At 50.9% G+C, this 23869-nt stretch overlaps 1 protein-coding gene across 2 annotated transcripts in view; it reads right to left on the bottom strand.

The window, feature by feature from the left end:
* Positions 1-410: 410 nt before the first annotated feature.
* DIS3L2 (DIS3 like 3'-5' exoribonuclease 2) overlaps positions 411-23869 on the bottom strand; it is a 201501-nt gene continuing 178042 nt past the window's right edge. For both annotated transcript variants that reach the window (XM_028731804.2, XM_077929633.1), the window contains exons 16-22: positions 14963-15146; positions 14156-14242; positions 9700-9847; positions 9107-9237; positions 8822-8926; positions 4831-4932; positions 411-921 (exon numbers count right to left, since the gene is read on the bottom strand). In XM_028731804.2, the coding sequence (XP_028587637.2) occupies positions 823-921; positions 4831-4932; positions 8822-8926; positions 9107-9237; positions 9700-9847; positions 14156-14242; positions 14963-15146 (856 nt within the window). In that variant the 3' untranslated portion in view covers positions 411-822. The remainder of the gene's footprint in view (positions 922-4830; positions 4933-8821; positions 8927-9106; positions 9238-9699; positions 9848-14155; positions 14243-14962; positions 15147-23869) is intronic.

Genomic DNA, 23869 nt, shown 5'->3' with positions numbered 1-23869 from the left:
TCTACTTTCATCCAAATGTAAGAACTTGTTTTCTCCGTTTGCTGATTTCCCCAATTCCTAGCAGGTTTTCTTCTCTGGGCGGCAGTGGTGGTAGGGAGAGCTCCAGCCCTCTTCCAAAATCCCCAGTCTTCTTTGAGTCCCCCTTCCACACTCACCAGCCCGGATTCAACTGGCTAAAACACACACACAACCAGATTTATTGTTTGTCCTCGTCGTTTCTCTCCCAAGCGACGGTGCTGTTTTTGCAGAGGATGGAGATGGGTGTGTGGAATTGAAAGAGGAAGATAACAGCACCGTTGCTGCTTCACAACCGTTTCGGAACTTCCTCTCGTGTTGAAATGTCAAATGAGAAAATGCCAGCGAAATCAGGACGACGGAAACCTGCACACACACACACGCACACACGGGTGTTGTTGGCCAAGGTGGTTTTTTTTTATTATGCCCGCATGGCCACAGCCACAAACACAGAAGCAAGGAATGCCTTAAGGCACAGGAATCCCACCACGGGCTGCTCTCAGCTCCTCTGTGTCCTTTGCAAAGGGCTTGTTTAAGAAAAGGAGGGTCTAAAAAGCCAGGAGACGAGGAGGATTCAGGTCCCTGCAGCAGCTGGGGATGCCTGGAGGGCTCCCGTCCCCGCTGCTGCTGGCTTGGGTTAAAATCCAGACATAAAACAAAACCCGTTCGCAAAAATTGATAACGAGAGGCCCACAGCCCGACTTTCCCCAGGAGAGAGAGAGAGAGTCACTGTAGGATGAGGCCCTTTGAGGATGTTGCTTTGGCAGTGTCAGCTGGGCACAATCCATCTCCGGACATGGGAGCCGGTCACTCCTCGCCACCAGGCCTCTTCAGCACCGCACTGTACTTCAAGGGGACGTTGTCGGACCTCAGGACGACCTCCACCAAGGTGAAAACAGTAATGACCTTGAGCGACAAGGAAGAAGAAGGGCAGCAGGTTAGCTGGCTGGCAAGTGATTGATTCGAAAAGGCTGAGATGTCCCTGAAAGCCACCCCTTCTGGTCTAGGAAAGCAGGAAGTTCACAGAAGGTGATCTGAAGGTAAAAGGTAAAGGTAAAGGGACCCTTGACCATTAGGTCCAGTCATGGACGACTCTGGGGTTGCAGCGCTCATCTCGCTTTATTGGCCAAGGGAGCTGGCGTACAGGTTACAGGTCATGTGGCCAGCAGGACTAAGCCACTTCTGGCGAACCAGAGCAGTGCACGGAAACACCATTTACCTTCCCGCTGGAGCAGTACCTATTTATCTACTTGCACTTTGACGTGCTTTTGAACTGCTAGGTTGGCAGGAGCAGGGACCAAGCAACGGGAGCTGACCCCGTCGCAGGGATTCAAACCACCGCCCTTCTGATTGGCAAGTCCTAGGCTCTGTAGTTTAACCCACAGTACCACCTGCGTCCCTGATCTGAAGGTATTTGGTAGCTAAACAGAACCTCTCTACACAGAGGCAGTCTATCTTAGAATCCCTGACAAGCACTACCCAGGCAGGAAGGTGCAAGAAGGCCGGTGCCAAAGATTATAGTGCTAAGCCCCATTTAGTTTTGTGTGGATGGCAAAGGTCAACAAGGGGCACAGGGTTATAACTTCGTCAGTATTTATAAGGCAGCTTCCTGTGTCCCTGTGGATTCTTCAGGGAAGGACCACAGCTCAGTGCATGCAGAAGTTCTCGGGGGGAAGCAGGGTCTTCCTTTCTCTGGCGCTGATGACACTGGGGGCCGCGTGAAATGCCGCTGTGGGCCACAGGCAGCATGTGAGCTGAAGGTCCCGGGAGTTTTCTCTTCCGGCAAGAGACAGTCCTATTGCTCCACCCTTTGGTTCTGCCTTACTTTGCAGAAGCATCTCCTTGGAAGGACTAGGGATCTCTGCTTGCGCGTTAGTAGCCCCCTTTGCCTTACGCCCAGCGCCCCTCGTTCCCAGCCAGGTGGCAGGACCAGGGGCCCCTTGCCAAGGACTGCAAAACAATTAGCCAGGGCGCTGCAGGGAGGGCTGCCAACTTGTGCTTGGCACCAGAGCAGAGCTTAATCAAACCCAACAAATGCCTCCCTGCGGCTGAGTTACTTATTTAATGGATGCGAGGGACACGCACAAGAGAGAGGGAGGGAGAGAGGTTCTATTAAAGCATCTGACACCACGTCACAGGAAATCTGTTTTAGGAGCAGGGGGCTGGCATGCAAGGATTCTTGGATCTGAGCACTGCCGCGGGAATTGGAGGCAGAGCAGGATGCATGCTAGGACAGCACAGTGGGAAGGCTGGGGATCGTGGTCTCCCCAGGAGGAGAGACGAGACAAGAACAAGAGCAACAGCCTGGAAGGGGAAGGAGCAAACAGCGTATCAATTAAGTTTTTGGAAGAGGGCTTAACCAGGAAGGCATTGCAAAGAAGTCAGACAATACAGCTGCCAAGTAATGCCAATGAGCCTAAATTCCATCGTTTTTATTAATTAATTTTACACACTGTCCTCTCTCTGAAGATCACAGGGCGGTCTGCAACATAAACAGCCCTGATCACAGAAAGCTGCCTTCTGCGTAGTTGGACCACTGGTCCATCTAGCTCAGTGCTGTCTACACTGACTGGCAGCAGCTCCACAGGTTTCAGAGAGGAGTCTTCTCCCAGGCCTACCTGAGATGTCGCCAGGGATTGAACCAGGTACCGCCTGCAGATGGGCTACTACAGCCCTTACCTGTTCAGTTTGGGGGAATTGTCCATAATGGGGGAATTGCAGAGGAGCAAAGGGGCCACTCCACAAATTGGCAGGCCGGGAGGTAATGTGGATGGGCTTGAATGGAAGGGACAGTATTGGAGTATTTGGTTCCAATTACCCACTGAAACCTTTTTAGTATCATTAAGATAGTGAATCTTGGTTAGACAGCAGACTTGCAATCACACACACACAGACCCAGACCCAGACCCAGACACACACACACACACACACACACACACACACACACACACACACACACACAGTGCTTGTAGGTAAGAGAATAAAAGTGAAGCAAGTTATTGTAGGAAAGACATACAGCCAAACCACGGTTGTCGAATGTAATCCATTCCGGAAGCCTGTCTGGCTTCCAAAATGTTTGACAACCGAGGTGTGGCTTCTGATTGGCTGCAGGAGCTTCCTGCACTCAAAAAGAAGCCGCGTTGGAAGTTAGGCTTCTGAAAAACGTTCGTAAACCGGAACACTTCCAGGTTTTTGGTGTTTGGAAGCCGAAACGTTCCAAAACGGAGGTGTCTGGGAACCGAGGTTTGACTGTACCTGGACAGAAAAGTTCCTAGTTCTACCTAGTCTAAGCCATCTGTAGCACAACAAGGCAGCCACACCGGCTACTTGCTCTCTCAGAGGATAGCTGCAGCCTGACCTCTGATCTTTAGGACGCAGACTGACCGAACCCAAAGGGTGCTCATCAATGGTTCCTCTTCATCCTGGGGTGCCACAGGGTTCTGTCTTGGGCCCGGTCTTATTCAACATCTTTATCAACGACTTGGATGATGGACTCAAGGGCATCCTGATCAAATTTGCAGATGACACCAAACTGGGAGGGGTGGCTAACACCCCAGAGGACAGGATCACACTTCAAAACGACCCTGACAGATTAGAGAACTGGGCCAAAACAAACAAGATGAACTTTAACAGGGAGAAATGTAAAGTATTGCACTTGGGCAAAAAAAATGAGAGGCACAAATACAAGATGGGGGACACCTGGCTTGAGAGCAGTACATGTGAAAAGGATCTAGGAGTCTTGGTTGACCACAAACTTGACATGAGCCAACAGTGTGACGCGGCAGCTAAAAAAGCCAATGCAATTCTGGGCTGCATCAATAGGAGTATAGCATCTAGATCAAGGGAAGTAATAGTGCCACTGTATTCTGCTCTGGTCAGACCTCACCTGGAGTGCTGTGTCCAGTTCTGGGCACCACAGTTTAAGAAGGACACTGACAAACTGGAACGTGTCCAGAGGAGGGCAACCAAAATGGTCAAAGGCCTGGAAACGATGCCTTATGAGGAACGGCTAAGGGAGCTGGGCATGTTTAGCCTGGAGAAGAGGAGGGTAAGGGGTGATATGATAGCCATGTTCAAATATATAAAAGGATGTCACATAGAGGAGGGAGAAAGGTTGTTTTCTGCTGCTCCAGAGAAGCGGACACGGAGCAATGGATCCAAACTACAAGAAAGAAGATTCCACCTAAACATTAGGAAGAACTTCCTGACAGTAAGAGCTGTTTGACAGTGGAATTTGCTGCCAAGGAGTGTGGTGGAGTCTCCTTCTTTGGAGGTCTTTAAGCAGAGGCTTGACAACCATATGTCAGGAGTGCTCTGATGGTGTTTCCTGCTTGGCAGGGGGTTGGACTCGATGGCCCTTGTGGTCTATTCCAACTCTATGCTTCTATGATTCTAAGAAGGAAGAAGCTGTAAGCATGAAGCAACCTGAGAGGCACCAGTCTAAACACCAAAGAGGTCAGCTCAAGAGGTTCAAGTGGAGGGATAGTCTGGGAACCTGGAGGCCGCCAAGTCCGTTTGTCTTAACTCATGCAAGAGTCCTCTTCTGTGCAAGCTCAGTTGCACCCTAACGTACAACAGAGAGAGTGAGTGAGGGTGCAAGCAAGCGAGAGAGGCAGGAGGAGGGGCTGCAAGTGCAGCAGTAGGACACCTGCTTTGCATGTAGAAGGCCTCTGGCTCAATGCCCTGAGGGCACCCCTGGTTAAAAGGATCAGGAAGGAATTAATAGGAAAGGCACGAGGCAACTTCCTGCATTCACCCACAGCCATGCCCCACACTCCTGGCGAAGGGAAGGACTGGGGCGGGCAGGGGCTTTACCTGTTGCACAGCATCCTGCTCCAAGCTCTCTGGCTCCCACATCAGAGTCAGCTGTGGCTTCTTGCCCAGCTTCTGGAACTGGAAGCCCACCAGCGGCAGGGCCTGCAAGAGGAAAGAAGAGACCAGGTGCTCTTACGGAAATGCGCAAAACGGTGCGTGGCATCGGGTGCTGATGCAGCCACTGTTATGACGGCCATTTATTGCGTTTACATTATTCACGTTTATTAGATTTCTATCCCGTCCTTCCTCCCCAAGGGCAGGAAACACACAAACGGTGCAACCATCAAAACATGCCAGCCTAGGATCCTTGTACCTACAGGACCGCCTCTCCCGATATGCCCCGCGGAAGACCTTAAGGTCCATAAATAGCAACACCCTAGAGGTCCTGGGCCCTAAGGAAGTCAGATTAGCCTCAACCAGAGCCAAGGCCTTTTCAGCACTGGCTCCGGCCTGGTGGAACGCTCTGTCTCATGAGACCAGGGCCCTGCAGGATCTGATTTCTTTCCGCAGGACCTCTAAGACAGAGTTGTTCTGCCTGGCCTTTGGCTTGGAATCAACTTGATTCCCTCCCCTCTTTTCTTTTTCCTTTCTCCTTCTGTGATGGAACTCCTATTTGGGGACTTCCCTGGCTTTTTTTCTGGCCCACGTAGGACCAGTCTGGATAGTTGGCTTTAGGGAAAATATGACGTTTTCATCCCCAAAAAGTTTTTGGTTTGAGTTTCTACTGAAATGGGGCTGCATTTTAATGTTGTATTTTAATCTTGTTTTTAAGTTGTATTTTAATCAACTGTTTTTATACCTGGTGTTAGCCGCCCTGAGCCCGGTCTTGGCTGGGAAGGGCAGGGTATGAATAAAATTATTATTATTATTATTATTATTATTATTATTATTATTATTATTATTATTATTTAAAGTGGGCGTTCTGGCTGTTGCATGATGGGACTTGTGGTCCTATTCTTCTGGAAGGCACGTGAATGGTGAAGGCTGGGCTAGGCACATCCCTGGGATCTCAGGGAGAAGAGGTCTGGAATGGGCCAGGTGTATCTTCCTCAAGCGTTTTCCTGATTTCACCCACTGCCAACCACCCTGGTTCTGTGAGATGGCTCCTGCCAAAGCTCAGCATAGGTGCAGAACAACCAGAGAAAGGCTGGCTGCTGGTTTCAAAGGGATTGGAGCCAGGAGTAATCTACCCCGGGATTCAGGGGTATATAATAATTTATAATTTATACCCCACCCATCTGGCTGAGTTTCCCCAGCCACTTCCCAATCGAGTGTTGAAAACAATACAGCATTAAATATTTAAAAAATCCCTAAACAGGGCTGCCTTCAGATGTCTTCTGAATGTCAGGTACTTGTTTATCTCTTTGACATCTGATGGGAGGGCGTTCCACAGGGCGGGTGCCACCACCGAGAAGGCCCTCTCCCTGGTTCCCTGTAACCTCACTTCTCGCAGGGAGGGAACCGCCAGAAGGTCCTTGGAGCTGGACCTCAGTGTCCAGGCAGAACGATGGAGGTGGAGACGCTCCTTCAGGTATACTGGACCGAGGCCGTTTAGGGCTTTAAAGGTCAGCACCAACATTTTTAATTGTGCTCGGAAACGTACTGGGAGCCAATGAAGATCTCTCAGGACCGATGTTATGCAACAATTTTCTGCAGGCACCCCATGCTCAAAATGTAATTAAAATTGGATGACCGAAAGTCTGCATTGATCAGATAGGCCGTCCCCAAGGTGAGCGACAGCTTGTGAGGCAGGAGAGTCTGCCTGTGTGTGTACAGATTCCATTTGCAATTAAAAAATAAATAAATCTTTTCTCTAAGTCCAGAGAGCTCTCTGTGCAAAGCACAGGAAACACACAAAGCAGAAGCCACAGGAGACCCCCCCCCTCATCGCCCCCCCGACTCCCTTCCATGTCGCATAACCTTGTAGCTGGCAGAAGCTTCTACCTCTCACAAGTGCCAGGGAACAGCGGACCGAGTGCCCGGCGCCCCTGAGCTCCCGTTTCCGAAGCTGAAATTAAAACCAAGGTCTCCCCGTTCCCTCGTTTGCAGAGGCAAAAGCCCTCGCCACGCCGCCTCTCCTCGGTTTTATGGCTGCTGCGAAGGGATAACGACCCCCCCTGGAAGGGTCTGATGGAGGGGCAGATGGCGGGCGGAGGAGTCGGAGGCACCCCCTCGAGGCAGCTGCGCTGAGGACGGTTCATTATCGCCGAACGCCAAGGCACAAGAGCCCCCCAAACAGCAATCAGGGAAGGCAAACGAGCCGGGATGGCGGCAAAGAGGACTTACAGGGGACGGGGAAGGGAAGCTGCCTGGAGAAGACGGCTGCTGCGTCTCCAAGAACTGGAGAGCTCCAGGATCCCCCTAAAACCCCTCAGAGCCAGAGCTTGCTAGGAATGGCAACCTAGCCCTGGCCGTGTTCGACTAAGAGGCATGCCTCTCTCTCGAGTGTCTCTTATACACCGGCCCTGCCTCACTCCCATTTCACAGATGGAGGAGCGGAGACTGAGAAAACAGGCCTTAAAGAGAACCAAGGGGAGAAAAAGCCCTTGAACCACGATGGGGCAAGACGGACTGCAGAAGCAGTTAAAGGGGCCCCTACTCTTTTTTCTTTTTTGAAATCATTTTTCTTTGATTTTACAAAGAACCCATCGTTCTACCCGGACACTGAGGTCCAGCGCCAAGGGCCTTCTGGTGGTTCCCTCACTGCGAGAAGCCAAGTTACAGGGAACCAGGCAGAGGGCCTTCTCGGTGGTGGCACCCGCCCTGTGGAACGCCCTCCCATCAGATGTCAAAGAGAACAAGAACTACCAGGCTTTTAGAAGACATCTGAAGGCAGCCCTGTTTAGGGAAGCTTTTAATGTTTGATGCATAAATAAATTATTATTATTATTATTATTAATTTAAACAATACCAAATATATATCCGTATAAAGAGATTTCTCTGAATCTGGAGACTCCCCCCCCCCATCCCCTCCATGGGTCCTATTGCCAACATTTTCTACTGCGTATTATATTGTAATCTCTATTGTATATCTATCCATATTGTCCATAGTAACTGTAACATTACAAGTGAGCTCTCCCCCCCCCCCCCCGGCACTCTTAAGGCTGTGGGACACCATCTGACAGGAACATCTCTTGCATGAGGCCCTTGGAAGAAGCTACTAGATAGATAGATAAATTTATTGTCATTGTCCGTATATACACAGTATACACAACAACGAAAATCAAACACCCACCCAAAGACCGGGTTCACATACACATTTGCACGTATCTCCTAGCCAAGATGGCATCAAGATGGGGAGGGGAGGTGGTTCTCAGTGCTAACAATTCAAAAACAATTATGTTCCTTGGCGTTCCAAATTCTGGGGGTGGGGGGAACATCCTGAATTCTTCAACCTTTATGTGGGAAATGATACTCAAATAACTTCTTATGTTATTTAATTATTACAGTCATACCTCGGGTTACAGCCACTTCAGATTGCGTTTTTTTGGGTTGTGGACTGCCGAAACCCAGAAGTACGGGAACAGGTTACTTCCAGGTTTCAGCAGTTGTGCATGCGCAGAAGCCCTAAATTGTGTTTCGCGCATGCGCAGTAGCGCTGAATCACAACCTGCGCGTGTGCAGACACGCAGACCTGGGTTGCGAACATGCATCCCACACGGATCACATTCGCAACCCGAGCATCCACTGTATTATTATTATTATTACTACATAAAATGAATGCACCACCTGACTGCGTTCTCCAGGGATCAAAGGGGAACCTGGGGACTGCAAGGAGCTGCAGATGCTGCTGGCACAGGCCTGGCAGGGGATTTGCTTACAAACTGCCTCTCTGCCCAAGGAGCCCAAAGACATACGGCGCAGGGAGATGATAAGCAATCAGGCAGCACAGCACAGTTAAATCAAAAATCTATACCCAGTTAAAAAGATTCAAGCCAATGTCATGATTGGATCCATGGGCGCCTGCATGGCTGGGAGAGAGGACACTTACGTTGCAGTAGATCCGCTTCTGGACGCCAAACCTCAGAACCAGGACGTCGAAGGCTTCATTGAGGACGCCCATCACCATGGCTTCCGACTCCAGGGGGCCGCACTCCTGGGAGAGGATAAAGGGAGGGTGTGTTAAGCAGAGCGGGCACAAGACCCTCCTTCCTAGCGGACCCTGGGATATTGCCCAGGCAGACCCCAGGCAACAGAGACGGGCTGTGCAAAAGACCCAAGGAAAACAGGAGGGATAAGCCCCCCCGCCACACCCCCAAGGGCTGCCTCGCCTCACCTTGACAAAGATGGCAAAGAAGAGATCGGCGCTGAGCTCCTGCACCCGCTTGGAAGCCATTTTCCTGTCGTTGCAGTGCTCAGCCTGCTGCTGGATATCGCCCTCCTCCATCCTTTGGGCAGGGCCATCGCCTGGAAAAGGGGGTGGGGGGTCGTCAGAAGAGGCAGAGGGAGCAGCAGCCTGCTCACCCCCTTTGGGGCTGCGCTGCATCTGGGGCCAAACCAGGAGGTGGGGGCCTGCGGCTTGGATCCCAACTTGCTTTCCCGTTAACACAAGGGCTTGCGATTTCTGCCAAACACCTCTCCGTAAGAACATAGGCAGAGCCCTGCAGGATCAGGCCAAAGACCCATTTAGTCCAGCATCCTGTTCCCACAAGCAGCCCCCAAATCATCTTCCCGGCTGAGTTCTACAAGAGCAACCCTAAGATGCAGGAGGACACCAATAGGCAGCACCACCCTGGGCAGGATGCCACCCTCGTTGGTGTGGCCCAGCAGGGCGGGTCATGCAGTGGCCCAGCCCCTCTCCCTTCTCCTGAGCAGCCCAGCCTGACCCCAGGGAGGGGGAGCTGGGGGCATCTCCCCAGGGAAACCCACCCAGGGAAGCAGAGAGCAGTCGGTGCACCATGATGTCCGGGTAGCGGCGGATGGGCGACGTGAAGTGGGTGTAGAGGGGCACGTTGAGGGCATAGTGGCGGAAGAGGGTCTCGTCCTCCAGGGTCCCAGCACAGAAATACACAGCCATCTGCGAGGAGAGAAAGGAGGCGGGGTCAGAGCTCTTGCAAGTGGGGGGGCGGGGGCGGGCAAAAGGCAGAACAAGGCCCAAAGAGGGTGCACGGTCGCACAAGTGGCTCCTTACGGCAAAGCTTTGTGATCCACACGTGGTGGTGGAAATGTCTCCATTTCCTAATGCCAAGGAGCGAGCCGGCAGTAAATCACACCGTTCAAAGTTGGAGTTAACTCTTTATTAGCAAAAGCACAATCTCCGCAGACTTGGCTGCGTGTCAAGCCTAATGAGGACAGCAACTCATCCCCATGAATCAAGTTGCCGAGACTGAAAATCCTCGCTCGCCTCGCCACAGCCCTCACCCCTAGGGCTTTTTTCCAAGCAACTGGAGACTGCGCCCGCACGAAGCCTGCTGCTGCCCTGCCCTTTTCATGCCTCTTCTGGTTCTGGGAGACCAGTGGGGAGGAGAGCTTGTTGCAGCAGGAGGGGGAGACAGCTGTGACTCTTCACCAGCTGGACTCATCTCTGCCTCTTGGCCTCACCCGTTCCCCTTGCCTGCTTCAGTTTCTCCTTCCGAGTCTGGACTTCTCTTTGCCACTGCCATCCCACCACCACTCCCTGGGCTCTGAGCCTTCTTCACTTGGGGGTTCCCCAGCTGCTGCCTCTTACCAGGGGTGCCAGCTTGGCCCTTTGACCGTGGGTGCCTGGGTCCGTGGGTGCCATGCAGCATGCATGGCCCTGGCACTGAAATTTGTGGGTGCCCAGTCCTTTCATGGGGAATTTTGTGGGTGCTTGGGCACCCAGGACCCCAGGGAGTTGCCCCCCGCCATTTCTCTGTGACCAACCAGTCTGTGACACCCAATAGATTAATGCAGCCCTTTCCCAACCTGGTGCTCTTCAGGGATTTTATCGGCTGGGGTTGATGGGAGCTGTGGTCCAAAATCATTGGACAGCACCACATTGGAGAAGGCTGGATTAGTGCCTGGAACAGGATTCTCCCCACTCCGCCCCACCAGAAAAGGGCTTGAACACCCATCTCTTTTCTGACAGCTTTTCCTCCTCCACCGTCTTGCCGTGCTGACAACTGATTGACAACTGCCCATCAAGCATTTAATGAAGCAGAACAGCTACCGCCTCTTGCTTTCTCGACATGCCTGCTTTTGGAGAACGGACGCTCAAGGCAAGGAGGCGGCTGGATATTGTTAAGCACTTGCTAGCTGCCATTGCTGCACTAATGGTTAGAAAAGGGAAGGGGAAAAGGAAGCTGCGCGTTGGGTTCTCATCCGTGGGATTAGCAGTGGAAATGTTAACTGAGTGCAACCTCCTCTGGCTGAGAGGCTGAGTTGGGGACTCACTTCTTCATCAGCTTTGTCTTCCTTACAACCCTCCTGCAAGGTAGGCCCAGGCAGGATCATAAGGCTGTTAATGGCTGCTAGCCGTGATGGCTCTGCTCTGCTTCATGAACGCTGGAAGATTCAGGAGAGACAAAAGAGAATACGGTGGTACCTCGGGTTACGAACTTAATTTGTTCCAGAGGTCCATTCTTAACCCAAAACCATTCTTAACCTGAGGCATGCTTTCACTAACGGGGCCTCCCACTGCCGCGCAATTTCCGTTCTCATCCTGGGGCAAAGTTCGCAACCCGAGGTACTACTCCCGGGTTAGCGGAGTTTGTAACCCGAAGCGTTTGTAACCTGAGGTACCACTGTACTTCTTCACAAAACACATCGTGAAACTGCGGAACTCGCTGCCACAAGAGGCAATGCTCACCACCAACCTAGAGGACTTTAAAAAGAGGGCTGGACAGATCCGTGGAGCAGGAGACTCTTGAGGGGCACCAGCTACAATGGCTCTGCTCTGCTGCCACAGCTGGAGGCACAGGAGGGGAGAGGGCTCTTGGGCTCGGATCCTGCTTCTGAGTTACTTACAGAAACGGTCTCCCTCCCTCAGGAAGTTGTGGACTCTCCTTCCTTGGAGGTTTTTAAGGTGAGGTTGGATGGCCATCTGCCATGGATAATTCAGCAGAAATTTCTGCATTGCAGGGGGTTGGGTTAAGGACCCTTCGAGTCTCTTCCAACTATTTGATTTGATGTTCTGGGTAGCCACTGTGAGAACAGGATGCTGGACCAAATGGGTCATTGACCTGTGGGGTTATTCTTATGTTCTTAGCCCTGCCTCCGTATCACAGAAGAGGCGGCTGAGAAAAGAAACCCCTGTTCTCTTCACCCCTCCTTCTGAAATGGGGGTCGGGGAGGGGAGAGTAATAATGCAAGAGTGATCTACTTGATGGAAGAGCTGTTTGAGTGACAGGGCTAACATATAAATGAAAAATAAAATAAACGCAGCATCAGCAGCAAGTATTATTAGGATGAAGGAAACAGAACGTCAAAATGGGTCGTCTTTCTCCAGAGTTTTAGGCAGGCTCTGTTTCATCTCTCGCGTTGCCAAACTCAGGAGCGTGACCTCCTTTTGCAGCCAGACTCGTCCGAGGCAAAGGAGGCTGGAAACAAGCAAAGGAGGAGGGACGGCTGTGCCTGTGAAGGGGCAGGGCAAGCCCAGGTGATGGATGGGGCAGGAGGACCAGGCAAACGGTTGAACAGATGGGCTTGCGCGTCACGGAAGGATTTCCGCTGGGGCTGCCACGGGCCTCGGAGCGAGGGAGTCGGAGCCAGGGGATCGGCCTTTTTCGGCACCCCAAATCCACCTCGGAGCGGTCCAAGGTCCCCTCGACCTTGTTTGCGGAGCACAGCTTCCCGTCGGCAGGGTTCCCGCGCAGCCACACACGCACAGGAGCACACCTGCCTCTCTCGCCGTCCGCAACGGGAGTCATCCTTCATCTCCTGATGCAATCACTCATGGAGACCGAGGGAAGGACTTGGCACCGTGTGCTTCCCCCTCCCGACGGCTTTCGATCTAAAGATCAGCCCCGTAATAAATCAAGGCCCACTCTGCACAGACCGCCTTACTCTGTGGAAAGGCGCAATCTCCTCGAGACGGCTGCCTAAACCGCAGGAGGTCAGGCTGCTTTGCTCTGGGGCTTTGGATAAACACGGCAAAACCCCTGCCCGGGGGAGGCTTGGGCAGGAGGGAGCAGTTTCAAAACGCTGATATTCCCATGAGGAAGTGGGACACAGCCACACACCAGGAGCCGGGATCTAGACTGACCCCATTTCTGCTTCGGTTCCTGAGTTTCTCATGCTGGGCAGAGTCCCCATGTTGTTTTTCTCCCTACCCCACACCCACCTCCATTGGAGGGGAGGCTGGAACCCACAAGGAAGGTGTCCTTGACTGAGACCCCAGTGAGCTGTTGTCGGTCAGTGCTGGCAATGCTGAGCTAGATCGACCAATTGTCTATCTCAGTGTAAGGCGGCTTCCTAGGCTGTGGCTACCGCCACTCCTTGTGGCAGTGAGTTCTGTAAGCTAATCAGTAGAAAAACAGCCCATTTAGTCTCCACCAAGATTATTGTGGGAACTTAAGAGATGAACAAGTTTATAGAGGGTGCGCTTTCATGGGTTGTTGTAAAATGAATCCACACGCATTGTGGGCTTGATTAGGCGCTGTCTAAAGAAACTGGGGAGGCAGAAGGGAGAGGGAGAGGACTGGGAAGAGGAGGCACGGAAGCTGAAGGGGCTACAAGGCAACTGATTTCTTGGAGCAAAACCCACCAGGGATGAGCTGCTGGGCTCACTGGGCCCGACACTCAGCCAAATCTGGGCGGCAACTAGACTAGTGACTGGAAGTGGCTGCTGAGACCATATAACACCAGTCTTGGAAGACCTACATTGTCTCCCAGTACATTTCCGAGCACAATTCAAAGTGTTGGTGCTGACCTTTCAAGCCCTAAACGGCCTCAGCCCAGTATACCTGAAGAAGCGTCTCCATCCCCATCTTTCTGCCTGGACACTGAGGTCCAGCGCCGAGGGCCTTCTGGCGGTTCCCTCATTGCGAGAAGCAAAGCTACAGGGAACCAGGCAGAGGGCCTTCTCGGTGGTGGCACCCGCCCTGTGGAACGCTCTCCCACCAGATGTCAAAGAGAACAACAACTACCAGACTTTTAGAAGACATCTGAAGGCAGCCCTGTTTAGGGAAGCTTTTAATGTTTAATAAACTATTGTATTTTAATATCCTGTTGGAAGCCGCCCAGAGTGGCTGGGGAAATGCAGCCAGATGGGCAGGGTATAAATAATAAATTGTTGTTGTTGTTGTTGTTGTTGTTATTTTTCTGCTATAAAAAAAGGAGTTAACTCCAACTCTGAACTGTGCAAGATTTACTTTTGCTCTGTGACACGGACGTCGGTGGCAGTGACTGCAGGGCTCCCACTTACTTGCATGGGGCGGGAGAACATGTTGGTCAGCACCTCCTTCCTGGCTTCGGCATATTTGTCCGCTCCAAAGGTTTTGTTCAGGCTTTCCTGGCGATAAGAGAAAAGGAAAAGGTCAGCTGATGTGGCATAATATCTAAGCCTGGGAGGCGGATGGCCACAGGCCCTCCAGAAGTTGCCCGACTTCTCTCATCCTTCCTGACCCTTGGCGATGCCGGCTGCTGGAGCGCAGCAACATCTGGAGGGCGTCAGGTTGGGGAAGGCTGGTCTAAGAGAATGAGCCTGGGTTCAAGGGAGTCCCTCCCTCAAGCCTGGCCTCTATTATGAACTCAAAAGGCAGCCTCTTATTGGACTCTTAATGGGAATCTCCTCGCCGCCTCCTTGGGCATTAATAATAGTAATATTAATTGCACAGCGATCATCGTTGCAAGCATAATAATAGGCACCGCTTGCTCTCGCCTCTCTTGCAAAACGTGCTGCCGGCAGCCATTTCTCCAAGTGTCAGGACATTCTAAAAAGCGGCACGGCACAGGGAGATTATTAGCCACTGAAAAAACCCTTACAAGAGTCATTATTACTATTATTATTAATTGATGGAGTACTTCATGCCAAATGTAGTTTGCAAGCACGAAAACCAACCGTGCACACATTAAAATATCGGCATCCATGATTAAAACACACAATAAAACAATCCATTTTTTAAAAAATAAACAAGTTGTCAAGTCTAGGGAGAGGCAGCCGCATTTCCCGCCCCCGCCCCCCAAGCCCGCAGAGGCCCTGGCTCTCAGCATCTCCCATGCACAGACTCACATGCAAGGCCTTGGCAGAGCTGCAGTCTATCTCCAGGCCCATCTGGCTGCAAAAATCCATAAGGTCTTTGAGCATCTTGCTCTGGGGCGGAGGATGACGGCGCAGCAAGGCCTTTGACGGGAAGGAGCGGTGCATCTGGTGGGCGACGGCCATGTTTGCCAGCAGCATAAACTCTTCCACCAGCCTGGAGGGGAGGAAGGAACCCTTAGGACAGTGGTTCTCAAAGGGAGAGTGAGGGTAGCAGGAGAGGGTGGCAGGAAGATTCAAGGGCAATCAAAGAAACAGGTAAGCATTTCACTGTAGTAAAGCACAGCATAGTATAGAAATAATCTTTACTTTTAGTGGTTTGGGGTTAAACCACAGAGCCTAGGGCTTGCTGATCGGAAGGTCAGCGGTTTGAATCCCCGCGACGGGGTGAGCTCCCATTGCTCAGTCCCTGCTCCTGCCAACCTAGCAGTTTGAAAGCACATCAAAGTGCAAGTAGATAAATAGGTACCACTCTGGCGGGAAGGCAAATGGCGTTTCCATGTGCTGCTCTGGTTCGCCAGAAGCGGCTTAGTCCTGCTGGCCACATGACCCAGAAGCTGTACGCCGGCTCCCTTGGCCAATAAAGCGAGATGAGCACACAACTCTAGAGTGGTCCATGACTGGACCTAACAGTCAGGGGTCCCTTTACCTATGTTAGAAATCAAGCACTGCTGGGAGTTGCTGCTTTTTGTTTGCCAATGTATTTCGTATCAATAAAAAAAAATGGTGTGTCATGAGCAAATTTTTATTCTGAAAGTGTGGCCTGGGGGGACGGACGGATGGAGAACCACTGTAATAGGAGGAGCAGGGAGCGCTAAGGAGGACCAAAAAAGCGTATCTTGAGAATAATTTGAGAATTGCCAAAGATACTGGATGGCCGTCTGTCAGCGATGCTTTAGTTGAGATTCCTGCATTGCAGGGGTTGGGCTAGATGACGTCCCGGGGTCTCCTCCACCTCTACACCTCTATGATTCCCAGAAGCCCTTGATCCCAAAGTCCTCTCCTTCTCCTAGCTTTTCTATGTCACAGTCAAAGGAGGTTGATGGGCAGGGTATAAATAATAAATTATTTTTTTCTTATTATTTATCTCAAAACAGAATTGCTTTTCGCGACGGCTGGCAAGAGGAGGCCCAGGGGCTGTCTCCACATTGGAAGACGGGACTTGGAGCAGAGGCTTTGGCTTGAGGGGTCAGATCTGTCACCACTCTTGCTGTCCTGACAGCACCCCAAATCTACCCCCCCTCCACCCCCACCTCTTATAACCTGTTCATTTACTGGGGCTTGTTCTCCAGAGCAACATCAACATTGCCAGTGATGTGGTGCAGAATTATTTTGCCTATGCAAACAAATCCTCGCCAGGTGGCAGTGTTGCTTCCTTTATGGACACAAGAAAATGCCCAGCAGAATCTGAGCAGCCGCTCTTCCTAGGAGTAAGAAGGAAAGAACAAGACATGAAAACCAGGCAGGAGAACCTGCTCAGATTTCCACCTGCGGCACAGGAGAGAAGCACACAGAGAGTGCCTGCAAGCTCCTCGAGGCAAGGACCTGCTCTTGTGGTTTAACGCTTCTCTGCAAAATCCTGTCCACATTCAATGCTGCGCTTGCCCAGTCACAGCGGGGAAAGGACGCAGTCAAGCTGTAGTCTGAGGGGGAAAGTTAGGGGTCTGCCCCGCTCCCCCTGCAATGCTAATAACAATTAATTAATTACACACCAGGTTCCCAATTGCACCTGGAGTGACCAAATGTCCACAGGACTGTGGCAGCCAAGCTGCTTGAGTGTAAAATTTAACACCCACCGAAACCTAGCACTGCCCAGTGATTCCTTTTGCCAAATGCCCATGTGTGGTTTATGAGAGAATGGCAGGCAGAAATGCAATGGTCAAAGGACCCCCCCCCCATTTATGGCACTCCTGGCCCACCCCTCCTCCTGCTGCCCCCTTTCCCACTCTAGCCTACTTTAACCTTTTCAAGGTACTTCACAGTCAATTGAATTGAAGTTAGGGACCCAACCTGTGGGCCCCAAAGTTGCTCCCTGCCCTGATCAGATCACAGACATTCCCAGGGTTTGCAGTGCAGTTTGGGTGCGCAAAAAGTGTGCAAAGTAATCCATATTTTTACATTTATACAGAATGCATGTTTGACAGAGATGCGCATGGAAAGATGCGTATTTTTTGGAGGGGAGCATGTGTACGAAAAAGTGCACAATTTGAACGTGAGCCTTTCCACGCATTATTTCACAAAGCCCGCAGAAAATGGATCGGGAGAGATCTGTGACTGAGCGTGAGTGGAAACAAGACGAGGCAGACTTAAGCTGATCTGTTCATCCCTACTTGAGGTCACCGTTGTCCCTGTTTCATAGATGAAAAGTCTGAGGTCAGAATGGCAGCAGCTTGTCCCTAGGGGAGCTGAGAGAGCCGAACGCAGCAGCCCTTGACCCAAGCGCAGCTCCTGAGCTGCTGTGGAGTCCTCTAGTTCTCCCTTCCCCTTCCAGGGGCCAGAGGTGAACAGGGTTCGAGGAAGAAAAGACGGGTGAGGCTGAGCTACGTCTTCCCAAGGTGACCCCGGGGCTGAACCCTGCACCCCAGAAACAACACCAAGCAGCACGGATAGAGCAGACCTTTCCTGCCCTGGCCTGATCTCTGGTTATCCTCCTGTTCTTATCAGGGATTTGTGTCTGCCAGACCACCTCCCCAGCAATCCCTTTGGTGCAGAAGTGTGTCAGGATATGAGCAAAACTTTGCCGATTAGGAAGAAAGCGGCCATATCGCTGGGCCTGGAGTCTTCCTACTAGACAATCAAGGAGTGCATCAGGCAGGCTGATTCCTACCCACGAGGAGCTCACAGTGGCACAGTCCTTCAAATGCAAAAGACTTAATATGGGGGCGAGTGTAGAAGGAGAATGTACCACTACACTGATTGGGAGGGGGAGTTTATTTATTTATATTTACCATTGCACTAATGCCACCTTAAAGAAGGCTGATTGCCGAAGAATGGATGCTTTTGAATTATGGTGCTGGAGGAGAATCTTGAGAGTCCCATGGACTGCAAGGAGATCAAACGTATCCATTCTGAAGGAAATCAGCCCTGAGTGCTGACTGGAAGGACAGATCCTGAAGCTGAGGCTCCAAGACTTTGGCCACCTCATGAGAAGAGAAGACTCCCTGGAAAAGACCCTGATGCTGGGAAAGATGGAGGGCACAAGGAGAAGGGGACGGCAGAGGACGAGATGGTGGGACAGTGTTCTCGAAGCTACCAGCATGAGTTTGACTAAACTGCGGGAGACAGTGGAAGACAGAAGTGCCTGGCATGCTCTGGTCCAGGGGGTCACGAAGAGTCGGACACGACTAAACGACTAAACAACAATATGCCACCTTTTCCTCCAAGGAGCTCACGGTAGCACCCGTGGTTTGCCCACCCCTGTCATTTACTTCCTCACAGCAACTATGTGAGGTAGGCTAGGCTGAGAGGCACTGACCGGCCCCCAAGGTCACCCAGCGAGCCTCATGGCCAGGTGGGGATTCAAACCCTGATCTCCCAGGTCCCAGTCCGACACTCTAACCGCTCTGCCGCACCGGCTTAAGTGTGCTATACTTAACTCTTAAGTTAAGAGTTGCATTTCAGGGAGGCCAGGAAGAACATGCAGCTGTCAGAATCGAGAGCAGAGCTTCTACTGGGCATGCAGAGTTCTACAGATCTGGAAATACAGAGAAATAAGACACTGGTATCTAGCCGCCTGGGGTTCCCAAGGAAGGACGGGGTGGGAGGGATCTGGGGCTTCTCTCAGCATTTGGTGGGCTCCAGAAGCAGCCCTGATAAGCAGGAATGTTTGAGGCACACGGCGGGGCGCTGGGAATTTTGCAACTCCCTTAGCAGCAGCAGAGAGAGAGAGAGAGAGATTAAGTCAGGAAATACTGCTTTGCGGTTCGGAAAAAGAAATGGATCATAAGGCAAAGCTGGAGCTGGAGCCCGGCTGGCAGTGAGGGGAGGGTGAGCCGGATCCTGGCTCAGCTGTTAACAGGAGCAGAGGGCCGGAGCACTCCTGCCTGCCTGCCGTCCGCTCCAAAGGCAGGAGGGTTCTTTTCTTTCTTTTCTTTTCTTTTCCTGAACACAGCCGAGCTTGGCCGGAGGACGCCTGGCAGGCCGAAGTGAGAAGAAAAATATTTCATGGCACAGGGAAGCAAGAAAACAAAACCAAACCCCAAAAGAATCCCAGAGACAGAGACAGAGAGACTAGGACTCTTTGAAATCGCGCTGAATGAATCCCATGTGAGAGGCGCACTCCCAGGCCATTGCTCAGGTTTCCTCCGGTGCGACTGAGCCAGCCTTGGCTCCCGGCTCTGTGGCAGATCCCACAAAGTGGTGAGATCTGAACTTTTGCCCTTCGGGGCACCCAGGCAAAGTTTCCATCGCAGCTGCCCAGAGGTGCACATCAAACAGGTGCTCAGTTTTGCCACAAGGGGACAGTGAGAGCTGCGCTCCCCGCCCCCTCCACCCAACAGAAGGACAAAGGCGTCCAGGAGACTCTCGCAATGTGGTGTCCCCCAGTGAAGACAGTTTGACATTTGACAGGTTATTTCTGGCTTTTCAGCTGGTTGACGTAGGATTGTATTTTCCTTGGTTTGGGGGGCTGCTCCGTTGCCTTAGAGGAAGCTCGGAGCTCTGGTGGGCGGGAGCACGGCGTTTCAAATAAATAAAATAAACAGGGCAGCAGCGGTCTTCAGTCCCAGTTGTTTTCCACATTCACAAAAATGGGGATTAATTAATTAATCCGGAAGAATGACTGCGCCCCCAGGCTGAGCATGCTCAGTGATTAACACGAGGAAATGACTTCATCCGCGGGCATGCGCCAGGGGGGAAGGAAATCCATTTCTCCTTTTCTACCACGGAGGAAGGAGGGCTAAAGAGTGCTTTGGGTGGAACTTGCCCAAGATTTGCTCCCAGAGCCAGCATCCCCAAGTAACTTTGCCCAGACACGCTCAGGCACAGAGACGGCCAAATTCTGTACTCTTGGAAGGCGCTCTGTGCTCCAGGCAGTGGCTCGGTAGCCAGAAAGTGCGCTTGGCCATACAAAGCGACCCCCTGGGGAGAGGTCAAGCCCCTTAATAAAGCCAAGGCCATGCGGCAGGGAGCGCTTTTCACAAATACGGAGCGCAGGGGCTCAGTCAGAACATTACACACTCCTATGCCGGTGCCACATAATGTTCATTCCACACTCTCAAGGAATCAATCTTTCAGCGTGCTCTGGATGTTGCTGCCCATTAAGATGAGGCAAGCTGAACCTTCGCTGGTCTGCTTCTGACGCCTGCTATAAACCTTTTCTGTTTAGGCTAAGCCTACCCAGCCATGTAATTTTATTACGTGTATTTGTTTTTAAAACTGTTTGATTTTATCCATATTTTGATAAGTTTCTTAAGTCTAATGTTATTTTTAAAAAATCTGTTTTTAGCGCTATTTTTTAAAATAAACAGTTAATACTATTTTACGTAAGCGGCATATGCGTGTGTGTGTATGCAAAGTATACAAAACTTGGTTATTAAATAAAAAAGCATAAATAGATATATTTCTTATCTCACATTCTGAAGGACATCAGAGGAGAGAGGGAACGAAAGAGGGACAGAGGCCAGTGCTGCCCACGGCACCCCAGGGTGCCACGGCTGAAAACCACTGCCCTATGCTATTTAACATCTACATGAAACTGCTGAGTGGGGTCATCCAGAGTTTTTGGAGTGTGGTGTCAGCAATATGGCAATGGCACTCAGATCTGCAGGTGAGGCAATGGAAGTGCTATACCATTGCCTTGCCTCAGAAATGGACTGGATGAGAGCCAACAAACTGAAGCTCAATCCAGATAAGACGGAAGCAATGTTAGTGGACGGTTCCCTAGAACCAGGCCGCAGCCTTCATTATACACCTCCAGGCGCCAGGCGAAAACGTTCCTCTTTAATCAGGCCTTTGGCTGATGGACACCTGGTGCCCTTCCAAATGTGTTGTGGGGTTGTGGGGTTATTGGGTTGTCTTTGTTCCTTTTTATAATGTATTTTGTGTGTTTTATATATTGTAATTTGATGTTGTGAAGCGCCCCGAGATCTACGGGTATGCAAATTTAATAAACAATATTTAGCTTTAGTATTTTTGTAAGCCGCTTTTAATTTATTGATAAAGAAAAGTGGGGTAGGAACAAACAAAGCCTTGCTGCAGGAGTAGGGTGCCTCTCGCTGCCAGATCTGGGATGATGATGATGATGATTAAAATTTGTATACCGCTCTAAAGCTGCAGGACTTCTTTGTCTGTAGCGGCCCACAAATATGCCTTTATTAAGGCAAGATTTAACGCCTTTCCTTCCAATGTCTTGAATAATAGATTTTCCAATGGTCGGATCTCAGCGGTGTGTGTATGTGATAATAGATCTATAGAATCTTTACAACATATACTATTCTGTTGTTCACTACATTCAGTTTCTCGGATCAGATTTTTGTCCCCTTTATTATTGGAAATCTCAGGTGACTCCTTGGAAACACAGCTAATACATTTATTGCAAGATTCTGATCCGAGTAGGTCCCTTTCTGTTGCCAGATTTCTGATAACAGTATTAGCCTATAAAAGGAAAAATGGATTACTCTATGATTATTGATTTTGCCTAAATAATATTGATTTATACTGATAATTTGATATTTTAAGCGCTATATTGTTCTTATTTTAATGGAATTTAGAAACTTACGGTTTGAGATGTACTTGATTTAAACGTAATTTAATTTATTAATTTTATCTTGTTATACCTGTTTTGCTGTATGATGTATTGAATATGGGCCTATGGCCGTAATAAACTATCTATCTATCTATCTATCTATCTATCTATCTATCTATCTATCTATCTATCTATCTAAAGCTGCAGGTCTCAGGGCAGTTATGGGCAGACCCAGATTGGGGGAGGAGTGTCAGGATTTGCTTAGCAAAGAGGCTGCTTGTCTCTTTGGCTCTTTACAACAATCCGGCTTTTGAAAAACAAAATCACGCCCGGCTTTGCTGCGTCGCCAGCAGCTTTCCATTAAAACGCCGCTACCGCATGGTCCATGCCTGGCTGGTCCAGCCCTGCTGCCGAAAGGCCATTTGTCTCTTCGCGCCGCCAGGGATGAACATAGTGGAGCTGGAGAAGGGAGGACAGGAAGGGAGCAACTTTCCCAAGATTGCTCCCTGAGCTCTCACCTCGAGCCGTGAGCCGCCAGAGCTTGATGAGGAAGGCATTTTGCGATGAGCGCTGACGGTTTCCCTTGCTAATGAACTCCTACGCAGGAGCGTAATGCCCTCCTCTGTCAGCAAAGGATGCCTAGAGCAAGCAAGACTCGGGTGACAGAGCTGTCTCCCCCACTCCGGGAAGAAAGCGAAGGCGGATGCAGAAAAATCCAGACAGGGCTATGCAAAAACCAGTGGGTGTCATTGGGAGCACCACAGACCTTATCCTAGACAGCTAAATATCCTGTCTGGGCCAAAATGTTCGCCGCTCGTTACCCTCAAAATGGCACAGAGAACACAAGGGTTACTTAGAGGAGAACAGCCTCTATTTCTGCTGACGTGGCACACTTTTTACGCAGAGGGTCCAACTCGGCCCCTCAGTGCAGGAATGAGGCACAAGAATCTCCCTGCCTCCTTCTGTTGCCACAGGAACGCAAACCCAACCAGCGTACTATGATGAATTATTCAAATCCTTTATTAGCCAGTGCCTTTCTAGTGCTCAAAGGCCACCCAACGAAGAAAAAAGCAGAGAACAAAACGGAACAGCTTGCAAAACTAGAAACAGTCCCCGTTTGCTTCTTTTTTAAAAAGACCAGATGGAAGGGGCATGTTTTGCAACCTCTCTTTGTGTCAACCAGGGAAGGGCCATAAGCAGAGTGGAATCACAGATCCTCATAGGACGCTACCTTATACCCTGTGCCAATCTAGCTCACGGATGCTTATGTCAACCTGGGGCTCTTCTCGGACTCCAGCTACCACCGCCTCTGACCATCGACCACACTGGTCGAGGCTGGTGGGAGTTGGAGCACAACTGCCTCTGGGGGGCACAAGGTTGGGGAATGCTGCTCTACACTGACTGGTAGCAGCTCCGGTGGGCTTTGGGCAGGAGCTTATCCCAGCCTAACCTGGAGATGCCGGGAACCTTCTGTGCTTAAGGGCATGCGCCCTGCCACTGAGGCATGATCTCTGGTGCAGCCACAAGAAATGGATGGAAATTGCTTGCTCTGTGCCACGGCAATCCTCACTTTGGGCAGACTTGGAGCTCTGAACCATGTTTGATCAGAGCTGGGGTGGCAGTGTCAGAGAGAGGCGCTCTCTGGGGTATGCGGTACCCAGGTTGCGCTAAGGGTTTTGTGTAGGTTGGTTGGCAACCGTCTGTCTTCGGAGTGCGCCTTTGGGGGTAAAGGCAAGCTGTTGGAAGGTTGCAGTGCCTGCTGTGGCTGTAGAGGCCGATACAGGAGAGACATGTTTTGTTGCAGCCGGGGCAGATGAAGGCATCTTTTCTCTGTGCTCCTTGCAGCAAATTAGCAGACCGTGCAGCTGGAATAAAACTGCCTGAATAGCACTGCACTGCCCCATATCCACAAAAGGAGCCACAGCTCTTTCCTGGAACAGTGAAGGGATCGGGAAGGGTCACAAGAGCATTAGGAACAAAAGGCACCACAAAAGAGGATTCCTGCTGCCCAGTTGCCAGCAACTGAGTGCAAATTCTCCTCTGAAGTTCAATAGCCACAGGAGATTTAATGCAAGGGACTTGGGGCCGTATCCAGTGTAGCGCTATGGGAACATTTGGTCAACACAAGGTTTTCTGCTTACGCAATGGAATGTCCTCCTCCCCACTTGTTTTAGTGGTTCTTGGGACCCTCTAGA

This window comes from Podarcis muralis, chromosome 6, assembly GCF_964188315.1.
Source record: "Podarcis muralis chromosome 6, rPodMur119.hap1.1, whole genome shotgun sequence".
Taxonomy (NCBI): domain Eukaryota; kingdom Metazoa; phylum Chordata; class Lepidosauria; order Squamata; family Lacertidae; genus Podarcis; species Podarcis muralis.
This window is presented reverse-complemented; position numbering and strand designations above follow the sequence as displayed.